We start from the raw sequence: 24,500 nt of genomic DNA, 5'->3' as shown, positions 1-24,500 counted from the left end.
TCTTAAAAACCTGAAGATGAGGAAAGATGACAAAGGAACTCTAAGTTTCAGTTTTACTTTAGTGGCAGCAGTTCCATCTGAACCAGAAAGGTTAACATAAACTCCTGGAACGTTAGGGTCAAGTCTTCTTATTTTCTCAATGGTGGCATACTGGTCTGTTTGTTCTCTAGCTTGTGGTTGTACTGAGTTTCTCAAAGCGAACCATTCATAGTTTGCCCATGTTACTGTTTGAACTAAGTCAGAGTTAGAATATATCTTATATCCCATGAAAACTTCTGGAGCATATTGGTATCCGACATAGAAAATTCCATTGCAACCTTTCTTGTCAGACAACTTGGCAGAAGGTTTTATTTCAATGTCTTGTTCCACGTATAAGAAAGAGTTGTCAATAGAAATTATATGAAACCTGTCGCAAGCAATATCTACTGTTGTTGAAGAACCTTCTCCAAACTCACCTACGTTTCCATAAGAAACAGCAGTTGTATATTCGTAAGTTCCAGGAACTATTTCTGACCTTCTAATGGCATTGTCGCATTCGTTATACCATTCGGAAACATTTCCATTCATGGCATCCAAAACTGTTGGCGTTATATTCTGAGCGGCGTACATTTCATATGGGTAAAAATATAGAATAGTTGGATTTATATGTCATAATAGAACCCACGTGGACCAAGCTTTACTTTCTTCCTGACTGAGTTTTTAACTCTTCTTTTTCCTTCATTGCCACTACTTTCACTAGATGAAGTTACTTCATCGTAAATGTTTTGTTGAGACTTCTTCGTAAATGTTTTGTTGAGACTTCTTCGTCAATGTTTTGTTGAGACTTCTTCGTCAATGTTTTGTTGAGACTTCTTCATCTAATTTCTCATGAACTTTCTTGTCAATGTTTTGTTGAGACTTCTTCGTCAATGTTTTGTTGAGACTTCTTCGTCAATGTTTTGTTGAGACTTCTTCATCTAATTTCTCATGAACTTTCTTGTCAATGTTTTGTTGAGACTTCTTCATCTAATTTCTCATGAACTTTCTTGTCTATGTTTTGTTGAGACTTCTTCATCTAATTTCTCATGAACTTTCTTGTCAATGTTTTGTTGAGACTTCTTCGTCAATGTTTTGTTGAGACTTCTTCGTCAATGTTTTGTTGAGACTTCTTCGTAAATGTTTTGTTGAGACTTCTTCATCTAATTTCTCATGAACTTTCTTGTCTATGTTTTGTTGAGACTTCTTCATCTAATTTCTCATGAACTTTCTTGTCTATGTTTTGTTGAGACTTCTTCGTCAATGTTTTGTTGAGACTTCTTCGTCAATGTTTTGTTGAGACTTCTTCGTCAATGTTTTGTTGAGACTTCTTCGTAAATGTTTTGTTGAGACTTCTTCGTCAATGTTTTGTTGAGACTTCTTCGTCAATGTTTTGTTGAGACTTCTTCATCTAATTTCTCATGAACTTTCTTGTCAATGTTTTGTTGAGACTTCTTCATCTAATTTCTCATGAACTTTCTTGTCAATGTTTTGTTGAGACTTCTTCGTCAATGTTTTGTTGAGACTTCTTCATCTAATTTCTCATGAACTTTCTTGTCTATGTTTTGTTGAGACTTCTTCATCTAATTTCTCATGAACTTTCTTGTCAATGTTTTGTTGAGACTTCTTCGTCAATGTTTTGTTGAGACTTCTTCGTCAATGTTTTGTTGAGACTTCTTCGTAAATGTTTTAGGTAGTCCTGGTGCAGGTGCTTCTCTTGGAGGGTTTGGTGGTATATAAGTTCCACCAGCTGGCACATATGTTCCATCTGCAGCGTAATGTCCTACCTGACTTTTCGTTTTTAAGAAAGCATTTACTAGGTCTGTTTTGGTCTGTTGTAACTCTTTTTCTTGACTTTTCACAACAGTTGCTCTAACGGCGTCATAGGCACTTTGAACTGCCTGTCTCGTTGCTGGATCTATTATTTTCGTCATATTTTGTGCTACTTCTCTTAACTCTTTGTCGAAACCTTCAGACTTCAGTTTCTTTCCAGATGAGAAGTCGTTCACTTGTTTCACCTTACTATGAAGAGCTTCGAAGGCGTTCTTAAAGTCAGCATTTGTTAAAGTTTCATTTGAACTGTCTTCATCCGCTTGTATTTTTGTCCTTATTGACCCTATAAGCTGGGCTGCTTTGGCGTTGGCTTGGGCATCTAACCAGTCATTGTTAGCTTTTATATATTCCGCGCTTTTCATTGCCTTTTGCATGGCTGCGTCGTTATTTTTACTTTCTTGTGCTAAGTTTTCATACTGTACGGTTTGGTTTTGCAACTGTAAAAGTTTTTCTGCCTTTACATTTGCTTCAACTTCTTTTTTATACTCATCACTATCCATATATGTCTTCAGGGCTTTTTGTTTTATCTCTTCATCTTTCAGTACTTTATATCGAGTAGTATGGTTTTTCAAATTTATGACATCTTGTTCCATTTTTGCTACTTCTGCTGCTTTTTCTGACACTTTTTTCGCATATTCCTCTGTACTTAGTTCTTTCAGTTGTTCTTCTTTCTTCTTTTTCTCTACGTTTAACTCATTGAGTTTCTTTGTGTGTCTGTCATATTCTAGTTTCTTTTCGTTTTCACCTATTTGCTTCTGTATGTCTATGTTTGACTTTTTGACATCTGCTATTTGATTTTTGAGTGAACTCAAATTTATTTGACTTTGAGGGTTATAGGCTGTTCCGTCTGCAGCTCCACCATAGCCTGCCATTTTCGCTAAAAGTGCCGCTCTTAAACCTCCACTCTGTGCACCAACAACTCGGTTTAAAAGCATAGGATTGTTTGACATTTGTTGCAACATAGTGGGGTCATTCAGCATTTGTTGTTGCAACTGTTGTTGTGGTGTCAGTCTTACTATTGGATGTTTCAATGCTCTCTTCCTCTTACGTATATTCTTACGTAGCTTACGTGGCATTTTAAGTGAAGTTAAAAAGCGGTTTTATACTAAACATCTTCAGGGGCTAGAGGGCGCAACGCGCCTGGAAGCCCCAATACCTTTTTTTTAGTTGTTTATAAATTATATTATATTATCATTTAATATTATTTTGATAATGAAGATTTTATTTTGCAATAATATAAACGAAATTTTTTACCTTATGAACTTTTGATGGAAATATGCAAATTTAAAATAATAAAGAAAGCCGCGAGCGAAGCGATCGGCTTAGTTCGAAGATTTTGATTCAAATCTTTGCTGATCTGTAATTCGCGGAAGCCGCGAGCGAATCGAGCGGCTTAGGTCTAAGATTTTGATTCAAATCTTTGCTTATATTCCTTAAATTCTTTATGAAACTCGCAACAGTTCCATAAAAAATTTTAAATTCTAAACTGTCGAAATTACCGATCGGTAATCACACCCTTCACGGGTGTGTCACTTTTAGCTAAAATTACCCCTACTCTTTGATTGAAATAAATGTAGCAAAAATTACATTTCATTAGGGAATATATGAGTTTCTCTGGAAACAGGCTGATAAATTTTAAATTTTGTCCAATCAACATGAATGCATTGAGAAATTTGGATTGATTTTCTGGTAGAATCTGGAACAATTCAACCATGTATAAATGGATCATGTAATCATCATGAAATGTTAGTGTTAGAGTTCAAAAGAAACAGAATGAGTGGAAATCAAACACAATCTGAATAATTTTAAACGTATACAATCTTTAAGTTTGTATTTTGAATTCTACATATATGATTGTGTAATTCGTTCTTTCAAATTTTCGGATTCAGGCATGTTTTGATAAAATTCATTCCCAAAAACGTCAATTAACAATTAAATTTAGTGTATTTTAAATATATATACGTATTATATTTTATAAATTATATTAAATTCGCAAAATTTTAAGTTTTAAACAAAAATAAAAAATGTTCAAAATATGAAAAAAAAAAAAAAGGGATTGGGGCTTCCAGGCACTTCGTGCCCTCTAGCCCCGAAGATGTTTAGTATAAATGAAGTTCTTATATACGGGTCTTCCAGGAGCTTTTCACAAAATATATATGTTTTCATGTTTTGTCACTTTTCTGTCACTTTTCAGGTAAAAACATTTTTATTATATATATATAAAATGAATTTTACAAAACCACCGTTACCCTTCTTTGGAAATAAGAGTAGATGTAAAGATATTCTATTGAGAGAACTTAAGAAACTACCGAATGGTCTAACATTTGTAGATTTGTTCGGTGGAAGTTTCTATATATCTCATTTGTGCCATACTGTATTTCCTGACTCAAAGATTATATGCAATGACTTCGACAACTATATGAACCGTCTCAAACATATACCAGACACAAACAAAATATTGAAAGAGTTAAAAGAAAAGATACCTATAGGTAAGATGGAACGTATACCATTAGATAAGAAAAATACTGTCAGAGAGGTTTTGAAAAAAGCAGAGTATATTGACTGGGATAGTATATCTTCTAGACTATTATTAGTGGTGCTATAAGAGTTCATGACATTGAAACACTTATGTCAAAAGTTTTATATCTTAACTATACAAAGGTTTTCAAAGAGAACATAGAAAAATATACTGAGGGTATAGAGTTTGTGAGATGTCGTTGGACAGAGTTGTATGAAAAATACAAAGACAAGGAAAATGTTTTCTTTATAGTAGACCCGCCGTTCTATAACACATGGGATTTTCAATACCAAGTAGACTGGACTTTGAGAGACTCTTTAGAAACTTTAGACGTTTTACATAACCATCCATGCTTTTACTTTACATCCGATAAAAGTGGTTTGGAAACCGTTATGAGATGGTTAGAGGACATACATGACTATGAGTTTAGATACGATAAGATAGAATATGAGAGAGGTCCTATAAACTGGAGAAAGTGTCACAACAAAGAAATTTTATTGGTAAGTAAATGTGGTTTGAAATAGGACTACTTGTTTTAGGTTTTTTCCATTGTGTCATTTACTTATTTGACGTGGCAGAAAAGTACAGAGAATATGAAGATGAACCAATGTCTGCAAATGTTCAGTATATGTACTCGTAAGAGATATTTTTATCTAATATTAAATGGACGCACAGAACTTAGCGAATGCACAGCAACCTGGACAACCAAACCCAGAGAATATTCCAAATGAAGTTAGAATACAAACTGCAATGGCAAACTATGGTCAAGTGCCAACAGATGTACAAATGCAAACTGCCATGTCAAATGACGCTGCGTTAGGTTTGCCACCATGGTATGCAAATATGAGATGGAAAGAGTTTTATACAAACCCTGAAGTGGGATATAAACAACTCTATGCAGATGACGCGAACACAGGAGTTGACCCAGAGTATGTTTTCTACCAGAGGAGAAATAGAATGTATGAGCTCCAGTTAAAAAATGCTATGGAACTCAACAGGAAACGTAAGAGACTAGGTGGACATTAGATTTTTACATATAGTAAAATGGGTTTCTTTGGAAGAATAGGAAACTTCTTTCGAAATGTTGGAAGAGGTATATGGAATGGAATAAAATCTGTCGGAAGAGGAGTATGGAACGGAGTCAAAAATATTGGCAAAAGAGTAGGTCAGTTCGTTGGTATTATACCTAAAGACCCTGAACCAGAAGAACAAGCTCCTGTTATACAACAGCCTGAACCTGCACCACAGTCTAGTTGGCAACCAAATCCAACACCTCAACCGTATTAAAAAATCATATTTTTACCGTTCGATAGTAGTTGTATATGAAACTAAGTTCTAAGTAAAACGCGTGGTATAATGGAATTATTCTCTTTCTTCCATCTGTAGTAAACCATACTTGAAAGTCTGAAATACTTCCACTTGGTGGTTCGTATAGCTTTGTAGGTTTTTCGTAAAAGTCATTTGCCAAGCATAAAAAAGAGTTTTGTGCACCAGAAAATGAAGCATGAACTATAATAGCATCTGAGTCGAAAACATTTTCATATGTTCCATTAGGGTTTTCGACTTCATAAAAGTTCGGGTGTACTGGATATTCTGCAGGCTGATTTAACATCCTCAAAAATCTATACCATGCCAAGTTGTTATATTTTGTAGAAATATAAACGTCTTCTCCAAGGTCTTCTATTCTATCGATTTTAACAGTTGCATTTTTCCTGTCATAAACAATATCGAGATGGTACTCTCCTTCGTCAATGTTGTACTGTTTTGCATATTCGAGATAGATATCGTTTATTTTTTCTTGAAAAGCTTGAAGAGTTGTTTCTAAGTTTACAAGCAAATTCACTTGTAAAAGTTTTCCCTGTTCAAATTTCTCATACGTACGTTTTTCTTTGTTATAGTATCGAACTTCAAAAGCGACCGTAAATGGGAAACCATGTATGGCTTCTGAAATGAACTTCATTCTACGAAAGCCAATAGCTTTTGTGACGGATGGGTCTCTTAGCCATCTTAGTGGGTAGTCAAAACGATAGCCTTCATGCTTTACGGTCTCTGTCTCAAACTTTTGACCGACATTCGTAAAAAGTTCATCTAATGGTTTAGTTGTAGCAACTCTTGAATTTTCTTTTTCTATTGAAAGCATATTTTATCTAGAATAAAAATGTCGAAAGAAACAGCGTCTATGAGAGAAATACAACACAACCGACAACTCATTGTGCAAGCTCTAAATAAGAACACAACAAACTTTTCAAACTATTCTAAGATATCTGAGTCATTGAAAGAAGGAAACTTAAAACTGACGATAAACCCAATGACAGATGAGTTTCTGTTTCAAGACAGTAAGAACCATACTGTTTGTATAAATCCAACAAAAGAACTTTAAACGAGAAACCTATAGATGAACTTCTTTTGAAGGCAGATATTGACAACAAAGCTGACAAAGAGTATGTCATTGAAAAAGTTCAAGAAGAACATGACAGAGCAGATGCAACATATGCAACAAAAGAGGATGTTGAAAAGAAAGCTGACAAAGAGTATGTTGACGATGAGTTAGCATATCTGGCTAGTGGGTTAGTGAAGAAGGCAATAAGGAATATGTGGATGAAAAAGATGAAAAAATTAAAGAAATGGTTGAATGGTACCATGAACGGACATCGAAGATTTTAGAAGGTAAAGCCAATACAGGGTGGGTTTCAGGATGTTTAGACCTTAAAGCCGACAAAGAAACTGTAGATATGTTGACACAAACGGTTTCAAGTCATACCAGAGGTTTAATGGAAGATGGACAACAGTTGAAAGAGCTTGAGAAAGGTGTTACAGAGTTAAGGAATACAAAAGCAGACTCGACATGGATAGCTGGATATGTAGATGCAACAAAAGAGTATATTTTCGCATGGACAGAAGGAACATACCCACAAAAATATCATAGACATAGCATCTCTGACGTAAATGAACTTGAAGAAAAGTTATATAAGAAAGCAGACAAAACAGAGCTTCAAACATTAAAGACAGAAATACTTCAAACACTATATCCTATAGGTTCTATTTACACGTCAATGAACTCTACCAGACCAGAAGTAGTACTTGGTCTCGGAACTTGGACTCAAATAGTCGACAGGTTTTTGTATTGTGCAAACTCTTCAAAGGAAACAGGTGGAAGTAAAACGATTTCAGGTGAAAACTTACCTGCACACAGTCACTACATAGATTTAAGTACAGCTGAAGCAGGTTGGCATAAGCATAGATATTGGGATTGGACAGGAATGACAAAAGGTAAAGGATATGATGTTAAAGACGACGTTAAGTTTGCTATAAATTGTTACTGGGATGACACTCAGGGAGGAGGAAGCCATACACATCGCATTACAGGATATACGCAAACAACGGGACAAAGTAAAGACTACATGCCACCTTACATGACAGTTTACGCATGGTATAGAAATGCTTAGTCGTCATTTTCAACTTCTTTAGCATATTCGTCAGGAGTTGTCTTATATTTGTTAGGAACTGTCTTTGAAAGTATACCACCTTGAACCTTAACAAGTTTGAAACGAGGTCTGACAATAGTAGTTTTATCTTCTGCTTGCAGTCTGTACATTTTGCCATGTTTGCCTAAAACTTCATAATATTCTCTTGTATACTTTCTTCTATTTTTACGAACACGAATGTGAGTACCTGTCGAGTTCCCATTGTTGTCATAGTCAATAGTATTTTCATATGGGTCGCGTTTAGGTATTTCTATTTTTACTTTGTCACCTTTCTTAAGTTTGAAGCCTGGCATTCTTTCTTGTTTGTCTCTTTTGACTAAACTATTAAATATATAGTCTTTCTCTAAGTCGGGTTGTTTTTCATTTCTTCGGGGGAGTGGTTTCCCAAACCTTTTTGTTTACGGCTATTGTAAATATTTAAAACTTGTCTCATCTTTGCCATGGAGAAGTGTCTATACTTGTCGTCATATGACATTTCATCTACCTCACCACCTTGTGGTTGATTTAAGTCTCTTAAGATTTTTATACAACTGTCAATGACACCAAGAGCAGAATGGTTTTGGTCGACAATGAAATATTGGTTTACATTTTTTGAACGCAGATAGTTTTTAATATCGTCTGATTTGAAAGAACTTTCACAGTCAGATGTCAGTTTTGTTGGATGGTATTTGTCAACGAATATTGTCAAAGCAGTTTTCACATCTAAAATATTTTTGGACCATAATGGTATGGCTTCACAGTATCTTGTATTTTGACCGACAAATATTAGCCAGTATGGAGGTCCATCTTCTCTATATCTCGGAATGTTTTCCAAGATATCCATAAACCAAGCATTTGGTGTTGAACTAAAGATTTTTACCATGAGTGCTTTCTTTGTCGCTTTAGAAACATACGGGTCCTTGTTTGAATTCGTCATTTTTAACCCATAAGAAATGGGTTTATTTGGCGCATTAGCAGGAGTCGCATCTAGATTTTTCCCGCAGTGGGAACAATAGCCAGAGGTGCATTTGGAATTGGAAGGAAGATTTTGAGTACATTAGGTATACTGAAAGAGAAAGCACAACCTATTATACAAACTGTACAGAAAGGTTGGGAGGTAGCACGAGATGCAGCAAATCTTATTCCAAATCCTGAAACAAGAGGAAAAGTTCAAGGATGGATGGACAATGTAGGAAGACAAGCAGGAAACTACTATAACAAAGCAAATGACTACTATAACCAAGCAGGGCACTACATGGACCAAGGTGAAAGATTCTTTAACAGAGGATATAACCATGCACAACAGTGGGTAAACAACAAAACCTCAACCACCTCAAACGTGGGGAATGTAAAATTTTTTACTGAGATGAAATGAACAATACAGCATTGAGACAAATGGGCTCAAGATGGATTTGTCGGCTTCCAGCAGTTACACAACCACGTGTTTGTCAAGTTCTTCCTATACCTCAGGAAGTTTTAGACCGACTTAAAAAACAACAACAACCAGTTGAAAACAAACCAAACTAAAATTTTTTACTGAGATGAAATGACCGAAGAAGTTGAAACGGTAGATTTGACACCACAAACAAAAAGTTCAGAACCATTGTCAAAACCTGTCAAAGAACTTACAGATGAAGAGAAAAATTCAATAATAGAAAGTGCCAGGTCTGGAAATACAAACTCTAACTACAAAGTCACTTTTCATAAAAATGGAACGGCTAGTATCTCAAAAAAGAAACAGACTCTCACAAATAAAATATTGAAGTCTGAAGGAGCTTTCGAGACAACAGATGGAAAAGTTTACTTCACTGACCAACAGTTCATTATAGAACATCTCATTGACTTAGAGTCGAAATATTCTAAACTTTACAACAAACACAAAAAGTTGAAAGGAAAACAAAAACAAATGGCATATGACATTTATGAAGATGTTGACGACACAACTGTTCAAGCAAGTGAGGTAAAGTCAGATGAACCGAAAAGTGACGAAAAACCAATAGAAGAAGGGAAGCCAAAAACTGAAGATAAACCAAAACCAAAGGTTAGTTTTCAAACTAAACCAAGTCAACCTTCATTAGCTGGTATGGGTTGGCGTCAAAGACTTATGGTAGCCGGTGGTTATGTAAAGTAAAGAAAAAACATTTTTTTATTTTTATAAAATGCCCCCGTATAGAATGGATAGAAGGTCTGCTAGAATAAAAGCAGAGTTAGAAAGATATGGTTGGAGAGTTTCAAAGAATTTTAAATATAGGAAGGGAAGACCCATAAAAGTCTATGACAAACTGGCTGGTCTTCGCTACGAAATGGACTTGGAAACAGCACGCGCAAATTATCCAAACAGACTAGAGAGGTTAGAAGAAGAGCGTCTTATGGACATGCCTTTCGATGTTAATGAGCCTCAAGTTGAAGGACACGACGGCTTTGCCAGATTCTACTGGAAACATGACGAACAATTGCATCCTTTGAGAAGGAAAAAAGGAAAAGGTGAAGATGCACATGCCCCCATGGAAAGAACAAGATATGCATATGAAAAGTATCGTGAAGTTAGAAGTAAAATTACATCTGGTCGAACCTTTACAGTTAACTTTGACGAAGGAAAGAACAAAGAAGGCTTCATGGGAGTACTTGCTGCAATTCAAGACGGAAATAAGAAAGGATACAATCTCAGACTAACCGTAACAGATTTAGATGGTCACATATACTATGCACATGGCAATGTCACAACAGCCGCACAACTTCTTGACGCTTTCAAGACTACAAAGAGAGAACAAATGGTTGACTCCGACTCAGATATTTTGAATGCAATTGAAGGAATTGCAAGCGTGAAGTTCGAATGGTACCAACCCAACCCTCAAGCAGTCAGACAACATGCTGGGTATTTCCCGTTCAGAAATAAGTCTGACATTGACTTAACAAGGTATGGAATTTACAATTCAATTGAAAAAATTGTCAATGAACCTTGTATTCTTACATGTCTCAGGAACTCTGGTCTTGTTACAGATGAGAAGATGAAGTATCTTGAGTCATGTGTGAAAACAAGGTACATTCTCAGAGGTCAATTGACAAAAATTGCACCGTTGGCAAATGTGAATATCCGAGTCAACATTCCGACTGAGAAAGGTTCTTCACATGACGACTATGTTGTTGACTTCAAATTGCCATGGTTGAAGATTGTACTTGTCCACAACCACTTCATGTTGAACGAAAGTCTTACAAACCCATTGTTCGGAAAAGGTAAGTGCAACATTGTCAGAGCTGTTAACATTCTTTTCGAGAAAGGTTTGTTGGAACCAATTCCAGATGACAAGCTGACAGAAACTTTTGTACCAAAAGACGAAACAAACTTTTCATTGTTGGTAAGACCAAAAGTTGTTCCAGACAAAGTTATAGCACAAAAGAAGTACACAGTTCCAAAAGGAGTTGGATTGTTCGGATACCAACCTGAACCAGAAGAACTTCCAATGAGGTTGCAAGAACTTCAAGATGCTATAAACAAACTTCCATTGAGGCATCCAGTCGACGTCAAATTGTATTGGAGAGCATCTGAGTTAGGTCAGAAGGTTTTATATGAAACAGGTTGCTTCGACGATGTTTATGAGATAACAGGAGAAGTTTCTCAAAAGATAAGAGACTCACTTGAATTTCCACGAACTGGGCCGATTGGATGCGATAAGTTCGACTCATATGAAAAAATATACTATGTCGACCTTAACGCTGCGTACATGAGGTTCGTCCAATATATCCCGACTGGAATTCCAAACGAAGATGGAGAGTTCCCGGGAAGGAACTATACAGTTGGAAAGGTCATACAACAACTCTATGATATTAGGAAAGCTTCAAACCCCAAACTTGCAATGACAATCAAATTGCTTATGAATTCGACATGGGGATATTTCATTAAGAAACCTCAAAAGATGAAGAGTAAACACTATGAGAAGGTCGACAACTTTGTTGAAAGGTTCTCCCCTTTTGTTTTGAAATACGAGTTCACCGAAGGTCAATGTGGCTTAGTAACCACAGTAAAACCTATTGTCGAACATTGGTCCTATCCTCAGTTCGCAAAGGCAGTCCTTGACAACTACAACAAATTTTTCTCGGAAGTTAAATCCAAAGTGAAGGTATACTATGAGAACATTGACGCACTCATGACGAACGAAGAAGGATACAACAAACTCATTGAAATGGGTTTAGTCGGTGAGAAGATGGGCTGTTTTAAGCTAGACAAGGTATTTTCCGAAGTTCATGTAATATCGAAAAGGAAATATTGGGGTGTTAAAGAAGATGGTGAAATAGTTAAACATTGCATGAAATAAAACATTGCATGAAATAAAACATTTTTTCAAAAAAAATATTTTTTTATTTTATTTGAAATGTACGCTGAGTTTGTTGGAAAGGACCGTTGGGAAACTTGTTTGTTAGATGAGAAATATGAAATTCACTGTTGTGAGTCATTTGAAGTCAGAAACAAAAAGACAAAAAGAGTTTTAAGCGAATGTGAGGGAAATAAAGGATATGCTATTATGAGGATGGGTGGAAAAAACTATCTTAAACATGTTGTCATTGCAACTCATTTTATACCGAACTCTAACAATCTACCTTTTGTAGACCATATAAACCATATAAGAAATGACAATAGACTTGAAAATTTACGTTGGGTTACTCGTTCTGAAAACAATAAGAACAAAGGCAAATTTGGAGATATAGTATTCGAATTTGTCGACGAACTAGAAGATGAAACAATTGAAATTACAGACTATGGTAAGCATACGTTTGAGTTTTACTACTATAGCGAAGAACAGGACTCTTTCTACTTTTATACCGGCGTAAACTATAGGAAATTACAAGTATGTTTTACTAAGGAAGGCTGTGCTTATGTAAACACTAGAGATACAGATGGAAAAAACGTTAAAATATTTCTTAACAAATTCAAGAAGCTATATGGCATACCATTTTAAAACATTTTTAAAACAGTATATTTTTACATATATAAAATGCTTCAGGTTGAAAAACAAAGAACAAAAGTAGCAGATACAAAACCGTTAGACTATATCTTCACAAATGCTGGCAGGAATATTTCAGATGAAGAAATTTCATCCCGTACATACAGGTTTGACTATCCAATTCGTTGGCTTCAAAGTCCTTCAGATGCAAAGGCAATAGGATTTAGAAGAGTTTTGTTTTCAAATAGAACTAACGCGTTTATGTTCGCAGTATATTTTCATGGTCAGTATAAAGGTTCTGATGGTCTAATAGAAAAATTTGACGAAATGAAAATCTTTACAATTCGTTCAGACGAAAGTCTTGAAAAAACTCTAAATGACTTTCAAACTCAAATGAACAAATACTACTGGGAATTTCAAGAAAAATACCACTCTTTACTAAATGGAACATACTATCTGAAACTAGAATACGACAAGATGAATTCCACAGTTTCATTTCAAAGGATTGAAAATAACCCTCCAAGAGATACAGAGTTTTTATATTGGGGGGTGGACAAACGTTCTTGGGCACAATTTCTTCGGTTACTAAACCAGAACGAACCATTGCCACCTGACGGTCCGTTTAAATTTATACTCCCACCAACAGATTTGACAGTTTATAGAAACGTCTTCGACCCTCAAAATGTCATGTGTCATGCAAGTTTCAGTTCAAGCAACAACAGTTTTCTGTGTATCGGTAAGGACTTTTATGACTTTGCTTCTAAATTCTACGAACCACCTAGTAACAGTTTCTCTGACTTTCAAGTCTGGTTCACAACAAACGGTGTGCAGCATATTATACCATTGTACTATGACTTTTATCTCGAATTGTCTTTCATATACAACTACGGAAAAGTGCTGAAAAAGTACTGAAAAATATATTTTAGGTGAAGAGGTGAGATCTCACCTGTTTTCTCACCTGTTTTTTCACCCTCTTGAATTTTCATGAATTTCCTTAAGATAGAAAAAAAGTGAGTTAAAATGAGATTTTTATCGTTGTGGTCCGACGGTTAAGCCACAAACGAATGTCCGACGGTTAAGCCAAAAATATTTTTTATTTTTATTGTAAGAACAGTATGACAGTCGAAGCAAAAACGTTCACGAACAAATCTAATGGCGAAACATTCACAAAAGGCACCTATAACGGTATTGAAGTCTTACGTAGAGAAATTAGATGAAGAAGAACTTGAAGATACAGTAGAGAATGCTAAACCTTTGTTCGAAGAAGAAGTTAGAAAAATGCATGAAAAACAAATAGAACATGAACGTGAGATATGTTCTGGTTATAGAGACTCTCCATACGAACTAGACCAATGGGAACAAGAAGATTTAAAGAGAGAATTTAGAGAATATGAACTCGCTAAAGTTTCATTAGAAGCTGCAGAAGAGAGGTTAAAAGTTTGGGGTCCTTTTTTGTACAAAAATATTGTGAGTAAATGAACCATTTTTTTGTACCATCGTAGAAAACACACAAAACTCTTGAATTTTGTATATAAAAAGCAACCCGCGGAATTCCGGCGGTTGGTATATTCTTCACAAAATGCTTGTTTTGTTGAGACTTCATCGTCAATGTTTTGTATAAAAAGCAACCCGCGGAATTCCGCGGGTTGGTATATTCTTCACGAAATGCTTGTTTTGAGGTCGAGCCATTTTTGGCTCCACCGTAGAAAACACACAAAACTCATTTTACTCAGCAAAAATATATTTTAGGTGAAGAGGTGAGATCTCACCTCTTTTCTCACCCGTTGAATTTTCATGAATTTCCTTAAGATAAAAAATATATTTTAGTTTTTTTTAAAAAATATTTTTTATTTTTATTGTAAGAACATGTTAGCAACAACTTCACCAAACTCGTTAGTCATGAACCCAACTTCAATGTTAGTAGAGATGAAAAGCTTCATTCCTTCTTCATATACTTTCGAAACAGAAATCCAGAAGATAAAGCAAGAACTTCTCCAAGGAGATTTAGACTGTAGTGCGAAAGATGAAACAAATGAAGAATATCTTTATGAAATGCAGGATATTATTGACCATCTACCTAAACTTCCTGAAATACAACAACAAAAGCTCACTATTCCAGAATTCGATGAAATAGAAGTCAAAGCAACTGACTCAGTAGAAACCAAGAAGTTCATACGTAAGGTAAACTATGAGTTTCTTGGATTTCATTGCAACCACAAAGTTATGGACAAAGATTGCGATATGTTATATAAGAACATCTCTGACATATACAAATCTGAAGAATTTAAGACCTACGACAACTTTGTTTCGTTAGTTGCAAAATGTGTATGGCAGATAAGAGATAAAGATAAAAGAGGTAAAGTATGGAACGAACAGATAAAACCAGCAACTTTTGAGTTAAAGAAAACCATTGACGCCTTAGTCATACTTGCAGGTTTTATTTCAATGTACAATGCTAAAATGAACCCACAATGTTCTAAATGTAAAGCAGCAATGAGGAAATATAACTACTCCGTCAAAGAGATAGAAAGAATGCGAAACGACTATGCTGATTTAAAGGACGAAGCAGAGAAACCAGCAGAAGATAAAATGGACATGTTGACATTTCTAAACAAAAACTATCCAACAGCTGACGATTTCCTTCTTTCAGATGTCAAGAAGAAATATAAAGAAACCTTCGGCATTGTTAAAACTTTTGACATACTGACAGAAGAAATAGAAGCTACAAAACTGTTTAGAATTTCAAATATACATCGTACAATTCATGTAAAACGCTTGTGAAAAAGAGGTGAGAAAACAGGTGAGAAAACAGGTGAGATCTCACCTCTTCACCTAAAATATATTTTTGCTGAATTCTGAGTAAAATGACATATGGAACACGTACTTTTTTCAGTAAGGACATATGGGGTGAGAAAAGAGGTGAGAAAACAGGTGAGATCTCACCTCTTCACCTAAAATATATTTTTGTCTGATTTACACTCATTGACGATGAAGTCTCAACAAAACATTGACGAAGAAATCTATCTCCTGTGTTGTTGTCAAAATGTCATGTTGTCACACTTTTTCAGAGAAGTTCATTTGACCGAGGGACCGAGGGACCGAGGGACCTGGTTAGATCTAAAATATATTTTTGCTGAAAAAATGACCAAATTTCATGAATTTCCTCATATGTTTGCTACCCTCGGAAAACCGAGGGTAGAGATTCCATTCGAAAATCGTAAAAAAACTCTATGAAAATCGTGAAAAATTGCAAGACCGACTTTTCTCGGTCTTGCATAAAACTCATGAAAATCGTAAAAAAACTCCCTGAAATCATATCTTTTATACAAGATAGAAAAAATAAAAAATAGCGTTAGTTTTATTTTTTTTTATTTTTTTATTTTGTATGTAAGAACAGGAAATGACAAGCACTGAGTTTGAAACAGTTAAAAAGATAGACAATGAGACCAAAGTGGTTAGAATAGGTGATTTAAACGTAAGATACTCAAAGAAATACAAAAAATATTCTTTGTCAGACATTTTAACACTATCTGAAGGAAAGAAAGCACACGACTGGGTTAAAAATGCTTCAACTCAGAAAATTTTGACAAGAAATCCTGAGCTTATTATATCAGTAAGATTCTATGGAACAAGAGCATATCTTATAGACAAAAGTCTTATACCAGTAGTTTTGTTCTGGATTGACCCAGTTGTTGGATATAATTTCATAACATATGGTTCATTCGATACAGAACGTTGCAGTGAAGGCTTACTTTACATCGTTCAGAAACCGAAGGACTTCAATACAAAGAGATATAAGATAGGAAGAACATTTAATATAACTCAAAGATATGACAGTATAGTCAATAGAGTTAAGGTTGTGTTTGTTAACGATATGAGAGCTGCTGAAACAGAACTACTTGAAAAGTTTGAGAAAATGTATGGTGCTCCCACGAGAGGTAAAGAAACGTTTGAAGTAGATGAGATCGACAAAGCTATAAAATTATTTGACGAAGTTGCTGAAAAATACATGTAAAGCGTTTATTTTTGGTCTTTTATACAAGATAGAAAATAACGCTAATTTTATTTTTATTTTATTTTTTATTTTGTATGTAAAGACAGATATGACAACAACAGAGAACACAACAACTGCTATCGTTCATGAAGCTATAGATGAAGAATACGAGTACATACAGTATAACAAACAACTCCGTCTCATTCGTTCGGTCAAAGATGACATGTACCAAATGCAAAGTATTTTGAATGCTCTTCGTTCTACAAAGCAAGCACGTCATTGGTTTGAAAACCAACAGACAAAAGAACTTTTAGAAGAATTTCCTCATATGTTTGCGACCGGTAGAAAACCGCGGGTCGAGATTCCGTACGAAAATCGTCAAAATTTGCCAAATGGTTTGAGAGGTTGGTATGTACATAGACTTTTAGTAAATGCTGTTGCAATGTGGGCTTCACCTCGTTACGCTTGTTATATTTTCATGATGTTAGATGAACTTCATAGACAAGAACGTGAAGAGCTAGAGAACAAGCTTGAAGCAAAAGACAAAAACATACAGAAAAGAATACCACGTTCGGTACCAAAAGGAAAGGAAAAGAACTATAAGTATATGATTTACACTGAAGAGATGGAAAATGAAGAAGACAGAGATATGGTTATGTTGCATTTAGTCAGAAGAAACAACAAAAGCTTTTACGACTTAGCTAAGATTTACAAATCTGACAGAAATTGGTTCTATCGCGAAAACTTACCGATTTCAATGACACCAAATGAAGATGTTAAACAGATAGTTCAAGATACGTTACCTCAAACACACTATGATATGAAAGGTTGTACAATACTTACATTCAAAGAAGATTTGCCGCTACTGAAAGAAAAAATAACAGAGTATTTCGATAACTTCAAAGAGGAAGAGTAAATGAACCATTTATTTTTCAAGCTTGACACCAAAGATGGCTCAGGTAGCTCTATAAGGTAAATTGTCTTGTCCGAGTCCTTCTGGCATTCCGAGTCCTTCCTTCCGACAGGAAAAGTTTTTCCTTCCAACAGGAAAAAAATTTCCTTCCAACAGGAAAAGTTTTTCCTTCCAACAGGAAAAAATTTTCCTTCCAACAGGAAAAAATTTTCCTTCCGACAGGAAAAATTTTTCCAGTTGTCCGTCCGTAAACCATTCAAATTTTCGAAAATTGAGAACTTTTTGGCCGACCTTCAGGAAAAATTTTTCTTTCCGACAGGAAAAATTTTTCTTTCCGACAGGAAAAGTTTTTCTTTCCGACAGGAAAAGTTTTTCTTTCCGACAGGAAAAGTTTTTCTTTCCGACAGGAAAAGTTTTTCTTTCCGACAGGAAAAGTCCTTCCATCCGACAGGACACAAACGAATGTCCGACGTACCACCAACCGAGTCCATTCCAAAGCCAGAAGAACCGACAGCCCCAGCACCACAACAGACTAAGACTCAAACACTTACATTTTTACGCTTGACTTTTTACAATTTGAACTTTGTTTGCGTAGATATGAATTCTGAAAGAAGTATGAGGGTCTTGTATGACTTTGTACTTCTCCCATAGTTCATGTCTGTCAAACTTACCTGCCATGGACTCTTTCATAAGTTCCATGAAATCGTCTTCGGACAATCCGGGGAAAAGTATGATATCAGTAAGTATTCTCTTTACATCCTTACTTAAACTCTTTGCTGTCTGTACACAAATGACAACTGAAATGTTAAAGTGTCTGAGCTTCTTAAGAATTCGACACATGTCTTGTTCTCTGTTCTTTAACAAAGGATGAGAAGCAAAGTCATCTAAGATAAGAAGACATCTGTGAGGGTAAGTCTTCCAATCGTAAGATTGCAATTTCTTCGAAATGTATTCTATCTCTTTCTGTTTGTTTCTGAAGTGTTTCTTCTCTAATATTCTCTGCATTTCCTCATTTGGGTCTTTAAACTTAGAATTGACATACTCATTTATAGCATTGTACTTCAAAACTCTTCTTTGGTACTTCTTTATCCAATCTAACAACTCAGAGTCTTTTATACATACTAACTTAGACTTTTTTATAATATCTTTGAACGAATTGACGGTTTGGTCAAATTGACCAGAAGTACTACAAATGACTACTAACTCATAGAATGGGTTCTTCTCATCTAGTTCTTGTTGTTGTGCAGCCATTTTAAGATAAGTGAAAGTCTTACCCGACCCAGGGGTGCAATTAGACCTGTTATACCATTCTGAGCAAATAAGAACTTGTCATGTATGGGTTTTATCTGAGCATTTTCCAACTTCCTCTTGTTCTTATTTAAAACATTCTCAAATTTCTTGTCAATGTCAGCAAACTTTTTTCTAACATATTTTTAGAAAAATTAAAATTTTTATCTTTTACAAAATGTCTAGCGATTTCGCTATCTATATTCGAGACAAGCTTTCGACAGCAAAACATTGTCGACCATAAAATCTTACATAGTGTAAACAAGAAGGTGAATTTGTTCTAAAGTTCTGTTTCTGGGAATATGACAAGAACCATAAAACCTTAAGCAGAGAAGTCTTAAAATTTGTCAATGACAGACTTGTTGACAGAGATGACGCCTCTTGGAGAGATGAAGTCCAACAAAACTTCTTAGAATGCAAAGAAGACACATGCGCTGTTCTTGAAAATGAAATAGAAAACAGAATAGAAGAGCTATTAAAGGACAAAGACCTTTTACAAAAATATGGTTCTGAGAAGTTTGACATAACTCCACCAGAAAAGAAGAAGAGAAAGAGAAAAGAAAAGAAGAGAAAGTAGAAGAAGAGAAGAAAGAACCAGAGCCAGAGAAAAAGAAATTTGACATGTAAAATAAAAAATTTTATTTTTAGAACATTTCTGGGTCAATGTCAATGTTCTCTTCCTCTTTAGGAGCAAACACCGGCTTAGACTCTAAAATCTTTTTACCCAATTTACCTTGAACTTCAACTATCTTAGACTCATAATATTCATAGTCGTCTGCTTTCTTTGGTTCATAAGGTATAACAAGTTTGTATGCTTTGCCTTCTTTAAGGTTTGAGAACCTTCTGTCAAAACTTTCTTTGACTGTTAACAAACCTTCTATGTCTAAGTCTTCAAATTTCGCACCATTTTTAGTCACAATAGCAAACTTAACTGGTTCGATGTTCCAAACTTTGTCAAATGTAGACTTTTCAAATGGTAGAGTAAACATTCAAATATTGGAATGGGTCTAGTTCTTCTTTAAGTCCTGACATGTACTTGTTGACTGAGATGAATTTCGTCATCTTTTCTATCGGATAAAAAAAATATTTTTTTAAAATTTACTCAGAAAAATTTTTCTTTGTATATACACCATTCTGTACGTCTAAAAGATTTTTGACATTTGCCAAAATGTTCGTTTAGACGCTGTCATATAACCATACTCTTGACAATACTGTTTATACGAATCGTACAATGACCTTTCATCTAAACACTCAAAGTCAGTTTCATCTATGAACAGTTCATATACACTCTTGTTTGCTTCTAACAATGTTTGTCTCTCTTCGGTATGTGGAATTTGTCTTGGATTGAACTTTGAAATATCTAATGTCATGAAATATGAGAACAAGTGGTTGTAAAAGTTAGGTGTTAAAGTTTCTGCTAAGTCGTCAAAATTCTGTATCTTGCATATGAGAATCTGACGTTCTGACAACTACATATCTTCTGTCAGAACTTTCTAACTTCATCGGAACGGCATTGTTTGAAACCATGATGAAATTTGCAACATTTTCACAAACTCTTTGGTCTCTATACTTTCTTTCAACAACTCCAACTTTGTCTGTTATAAGACTCTTCAAAGCATCTGAGTTTAAAACCTTTGTTGTATCTATACTTTGAAGTTCGTTACATACTATAGTTTCATATTCTCTATTGAAGAGTTAAATTTCCGCAGATGTTTTCTAAGTTTGTCATATTAGGGTTCGAATAGCCTCTAACAGTTTGCATAAGATATCTGTAAAGAAAAGTGTTCTTACCTGTTCCTTGTTTTCCAATTACAATGAGAGCAGTTTCATTTTTAGCACTTGGATGTTGTAAGATGTTTGCAAACCAACATAAGATATACTCATAGACTCTTTCGTTTCCATTGCATATAATTTCTTTGACATGGGCTAACCAAGCTTCTTATAACATTTCTTTCCATTCTACTTGTTCGTATTTATATCCAGTGAAGATAGAATAGAAGTTTGGAGAAGGTGTATAGAACTTTATACCACGAACTGAAAAATCTTCAAGTTTGACAATAAGATATCCCAAGCATCTAACATCTTCATACCAACTTGTACGACTTTTATTTTCTTAAGTTTCTGTTTACATTCTTGTTCTGAAACTATTGTCGCTTTAGGTTGTTAAAGACAACATCCCATTCTTTCATGACATAACATTCTGGGGCAGAGTCAACATAAATGACTAAACGTTTCAAATTCTCGACTGCTTTGTTATAGTCTCTAAATGGACACATATTTCTGAACGCTTGGAAGTCATAAAAATCTGAAACGTCTATTCTGTACATTTTTTATAAAAAATAAAAAAAATATTTTTTTATTCTTGAGCTATTTGTTGTTCTTGAGCTTGTTGTTGCATTTTGTTCCATTTGTTGCATTTGTTGTTCTTGAGCTATTTGTTGTTGAAGTTGTTCTTGTAGTACAATACTTTCACCAGTTGCATCTTCCAATTCGAAACTTTCTGCCGTCATTGACAAATACATAGGACATAAAAGTTTTACAGGAACAAAGTTTGCGTCAACTAAGGTTAAGTTTATGTTTGCTAAAGTGTTTGAGTTTACTAAAGCTGAAAACTCTGCATTCGAATGAACAATAGGCCAACCAGCAGAGAAAGTTGTTTATACGCATGAGTATCTTTTGGTCATAGTAGTTTCTGTCGACATTCGAATAGCACTTTGAACCTAAGTTTGAAACAATATATAAAATAGGTGTACTTAAAGTCAATGGAACAGACATTCCTTGTATGACACCTTTTCCTGTTATAGGAAACTGTTGGTAGTAAAAACCAGATATAAGTTTTGTATTATAGCTCATATCGTTTCTACTAAACTCAGTCGGACATCCAAACATAATGAAACCTGCTCTAGTTGCAGCACATGCTAATCCGTCCTTAAAGTATTAAATAAGTCAACAAAACCTGTTGTGGTATATCTGAGTAAGTATCTTCAAAGGAGTATTTTTTACCATTCACAACAATAAAATCTTCTGGTGTCAAAAGAGCAAACAGGCTTTAGTCGTCATCGTGTTTAAGGTCAGTTTACAATATCGTCCTTGAGGACTTTGTAAGTTTGTTGTTATAGAATTATATGACTCAGGGTTTTTAGTCGTAATAGTATAAACCACTATGTCTTCTGCCATTTACATATATTTAAAAGTTTTTCTGAAAGTGGAGAAGAACTTCATCTAAACTTTCACATGGCGTTTCTTGAAGTTCTCTGTCTAAGAAGTTCAAATATTTTGTAAAGACATAGAACTTTCCTTTGTCTACACGAACAAAACAAAACAGGGTCTTTCATATCGTTCAAAAGTGTGTAAAGTCCTTTACATGAAATAAAGTCTATATTGTTTTTTCTTCAAACATCTTTCAAGAAGTTTTGACATTTTTACTTAGCAAGTAAATTTTAATGAAATGTTGTGGTCGTCAAATATTTTTATGACGTCTGGGAAACTATATTTTAAGTTCAACGTTTCACCTCCTTTCATAACGTATATCTTGTCAATGACATTATATGAAACACCACAGCAAGCAATGTCGGGTTCTATTTCTTTGATGTTTATATCGTCTGCCTCTGTCAAAAGTTTCAATAGTTCTTTCAAAATTTCATGAGGTGCGATGACATATGAGTTCACTTTTACAGGGTTGTGTTCGACCAAGTTTAACATTATACCTAAAGCTTGACAAATCTTCTCCTGAGTTTTAAGTTTGTCTTTAAGTTGTTGGTAGTCGTTTCGAATATCTGCAACAGAACTTAAGTCTCTGCTAACTTCAGGGTATGTTGGTTCTTTTACAGGAACTATTGTTATACCATCTTCGTCTTCGTATGGTTTCCCCACTTCAACATCTCTGTCTTTGACATTGACAACAACACTTTGACTGTTTGTTTGAGTTGGTGAATTTAACTTCACATCTGCCGCCATTAAACCTTTTGAAACACTTACGCTTCTATTTTTCGGAAATGACATTTTACTTAGAATAAAAAGATGGACGTATTTGAGTATCTCTTCGAATTGAAGCAGAACAAAGTTTACACACACAAACAATACAAGTTCATTGATAGAATAGTTCTTTATACAAACAATGGAAAATGTTATAGAATAGCAGTCTTTGCTGAACCAAAATATTTTCATAAAGCAAAGAAAGTTGGTATAACTGAAATGGTGAAAGTTCTTGAAGCAGACAAAAATATAACAACAAAACTGACCGATATTTCTAAAGGTAAGTTTATAATACAATACTATGTCAAAACTGGCGTACTGTCAATATTTGACGGAGAGAAGTCAGTTCAAGAACAACTTACTGACCTGCTGCCAAAATCTGCTCGATGGAAGCTGTCGTTTATGCCAATCTGAGGAGCTCCAGCAGGTTTCATCGAACGAATTTTCAAAAGAGCATCTTCCGTGAAAAGTGCTATTGGTTTTGTAAACTTCTTTGCTTTCAATTCATCTGGACCGTCTCTGTCACCAGTATATTGTATTTGAACTGTACCAACAGTTGAAATACCACCCATAAAGTCTTCTGAGTCAGCAAATGGAATGCCAAGCCAAAAGTTTGAACGGTCTCCATTTGTATATTGAGTTTTTGAGCTCCTGTATGGGTCCATACTTTCACATATGGCATAATAGAACTTTGCATTTCAGGGTTAATGGTTGTTGTGAAGTTGTTGTTAAAGTTCATAGCATCTAATGTCAAGTTGTATGACCTCATATCCTCAACTGTAGAATATTCTTCTCTTGGATAGTATTTGCCATCTATGTTTATATGGTATTTAATACCAGGGTTGTAGAAGCAAGAATAGTCATTTATAGTTCGTCTGAACAGTACAAACATAGTATCTGCATGTTTCATTGCAGTTGTTAAAGCAATATCTGTTCTTGCACCTGGGTCAGCACTTTGGTTTCCAACTTCACCTGCAAAGTCTTTGACAGATATTTGGTGTATAGGGAACATAAGTGGAACTGCAATATATTTGGCAGCTAAAGCATTTGAAATATCTGGGTCCAACATATAGACTGCAAGTCTGCTTTCTATTCTCTTGCATTCAAATTTTTCGCATGTGAACTTAACTGGGTCCCAAGCAGTTCCAGCAGCATTGAAGTAGTAGTTTACTTCAGTGTTGAGGTTTGAGAAACCAAAGTCTAAGTCAACTTTGTCTTTGCAAAAGTCGGCGAATGACGTTTGATTTGCTCCCTTTACGTCTGTAAGAGTGAATGGGTCTTGCGTTGGTGCAATGACTAAGTTATTTTTGCTTGGAGTAAGTTCGATAGAAATTTTTCCTGCCCAGTTTGGCAAGTATCTTAAAAACCTGAAGATGAGGAAAGATGACAAAGGAACTCTAAGTTTCAATTTTACTTTGGTTACTGCTGCTGCAGTTTGTCCAGAAAGGTTAACATAAACTCCTGGAACGTTAGGGTCAAGTCTTCTTATTTTCTCAATGGTGGCATACTGCTGTTGTTTGTTCTCTAGCTGTGTGTTGTACTGAGTTTCTCAAGCGAACCA

At 35.0% G+C, this 24,500-nt stretch overlaps 13 protein-coding genes and 1 pseudogene across 14 annotated transcripts, besides 5 other annotated features; 11 read left to right on the top strand and 3 right to left on the bottom strand.

The window, feature by feature from the left end:
* Positions 1–555: part of a mobile genetic element that runs on past the window's edge.
* Positions 556–1,646: 1,091 nt separating this feature from the next.
* Positions 1,647–2,441, bottom strand: TVAGG3_0333220 (protein of unknown function, DUF4106 family; the record flags this gene model as incomplete). Its single annotated transcript, XM_051230530.1, has 1 exon — positions 1,647–2,441. One exon carries the CDS (start codon positions 2,439–2,441, stop codon positions 1,647–1,649), a length of 795 nt encoding a protein of 264 aa, XP_051100260.1.
* A 571-nt stretch (positions 2,442–3,012) lies between these two features.
* Positions 3,013–3,405: a mobile genetic element.
* Positions 3,376–3,405: a terminal%2Cinverted (terminal inverted repeat of MuDR-3_TvMULE3 transposon ID:TVAGG3_0333210).
* Positions 3,406–3,878: 473 nt separating this feature from the next.
* Positions 3,879–3,967: a terminal%2Cinverted (terminal inverted repeat of Maverick-3 transposon ID:TVAGG3_0333070).
* Positions 3,879–24,500: part of a mobile genetic element that runs on past the window's edge.
* TVAGG3_0333200 lies at positions 4,268–4,890 on the top strand (annotated as a pseudogene). Its single transcript has one exon. A coding segment is annotated over exon 1 (623 nt).
* Positions 5,030–5,392, top strand: TVAGG3_0333190 (uncharacterized protein; the record flags this gene model as incomplete). The annotated part of the gene is made up of 1 exon (XM_051230529.1): positions 5,030–5,392. One exon carries the CDS (start codon positions 5,030–5,032, stop codon positions 5,390–5,392), a length of 363 nt encoding a protein of 120 aa, XP_051100259.1.
* On the bottom strand, positions 5,658–6,506 carry TVAGG3_0333180 (uncharacterized protein; the record flags this gene model as incomplete). The annotated part of the gene is made up of 1 exon (XM_051230528.1): positions 5,658–6,506. One exon carries the CDS (start codon positions 6,504–6,506, stop codon positions 5,658–5,660), a length of 849 nt encoding a protein of 282 aa, XP_051100258.1.
* On the top strand, positions 9,202–9,357 carry TVAGG3_0333170 (uncharacterized protein; the record flags this gene model as incomplete). Its single annotated transcript, XM_051230527.1, has 1 exon — positions 9,202–9,357. One exon carries the CDS (start codon positions 9,202–9,204, stop codon positions 9,355–9,357), a length of 156 nt encoding a protein of 51 aa, XP_051100257.1.
* Positions 9,377–9,961, top strand: TVAGG3_0333160 (phage tail repeat-like family; the record flags this gene model as incomplete). The annotated part of the gene is made up of 1 exon (XM_051230526.1): positions 9,377–9,961. One exon carries the CDS (start codon positions 9,377–9,379, stop codon positions 9,959–9,961), a length of 585 nt encoding a protein of 194 aa, XP_051100256.1.
* On the top strand, positions 9,990–10,857 carry TVAGG3_0333150 (uncharacterized protein; the record flags this gene model as incomplete). Its single annotated transcript, XM_051230525.1, has 1 exon — positions 9,990–10,857. A coding segment is annotated over one exon (868 nt), but the record flags the coding sequence as incomplete, so codon positions are not given.
* On the top strand, positions 11,025–11,897 carry TVAGG3_0333140 (DNA/RNA polymerases family; the record flags this gene model as incomplete). The annotated part of the gene is made up of 1 exon (XM_051230524.1): positions 11,025–11,897. A coding segment is annotated over one exon (873 nt), but the record flags the coding sequence as incomplete, so codon positions are not given.
* TVAGG3_0333130 (uncharacterized protein) lies at positions 12,822–13,682 on the top strand (the record flags this gene model as incomplete). Its single annotated transcript, XM_051230523.1, has 1 exon — positions 12,822–13,682. The coding sequence occupies one exon, from the start codon at positions 12,822–12,824 to the stop codon at positions 13,680–13,682; it is 861 nt and encodes a 286-aa protein (XP_051100253.1).
* On the top strand, positions 13,923–14,249 carry TVAGG3_0333120 (uncharacterized protein; the record flags this gene model as incomplete). The annotated part of the gene is made up of 1 exon (XM_051230522.1): positions 13,923–14,249. The coding sequence occupies one exon, from the start codon at positions 13,923–13,925 to the stop codon at positions 14,247–14,249; it is 327 nt and encodes a 108-aa protein (XP_051100252.1).
* TVAGG3_0333110 (organellar and viral DNA polymerase type B) lies at positions 14,637–15,181 on the top strand (the record flags this gene model as incomplete). Its single annotated transcript, XM_051230521.1, has 1 exon — positions 14,637–15,181. A coding segment is annotated over one exon (545 nt), but the record flags the coding sequence as incomplete, so codon positions are not given.
* Positions 16,171–16,643, top strand: TVAGG3_0333100 (organellar and viral DNA polymerase type B; the record flags this gene model as incomplete). Its single annotated transcript, XM_051230520.1, has 1 exon — positions 16,171–16,643. A coding segment is annotated over one exon (473 nt), but the record flags the coding sequence as incomplete, so codon positions are not given.
* Positions 17,246–17,680, top strand: TVAGG3_0333090 (uncharacterized protein; the record flags this gene model as incomplete). Its single annotated transcript, XM_051230519.1, has 1 exon — positions 17,246–17,680. One exon carries the CDS (start codon positions 17,246–17,248, stop codon positions 17,678–17,680), a length of 435 nt encoding a protein of 144 aa, XP_051100249.1.
* Positions 18,233–18,928, bottom strand: TVAGG3_0333080 (protein of unknown function, DUF4106 family; the record flags this gene model as incomplete). Its single annotated transcript, XM_051230518.1, has 1 exon — positions 18,233–18,928. The coding sequence occupies one exon, from the start codon at positions 18,926–18,928 to the stop codon at positions 18,233–18,235; it is 696 nt and encodes a 231-aa protein (XP_051100248.1).

Source organism: Trichomonas vaginalis, chromosome V (genome assembly GCF_026262505.1).
Source record: "Trichomonas vaginalis G3 chromosome V, whole genome shotgun sequence".
In the NCBI taxonomy this organism is placed as follows: domain Eukaryota; phylum Parabasalia; order Trichomonadida; family Trichomonadidae; genus Trichomonas; species Trichomonas vaginalis.
The sequence above is the reverse complement of the archived record's forward strand: the minus strand, read 5'-3'. Positions and strand labels throughout refer to the sequence as shown.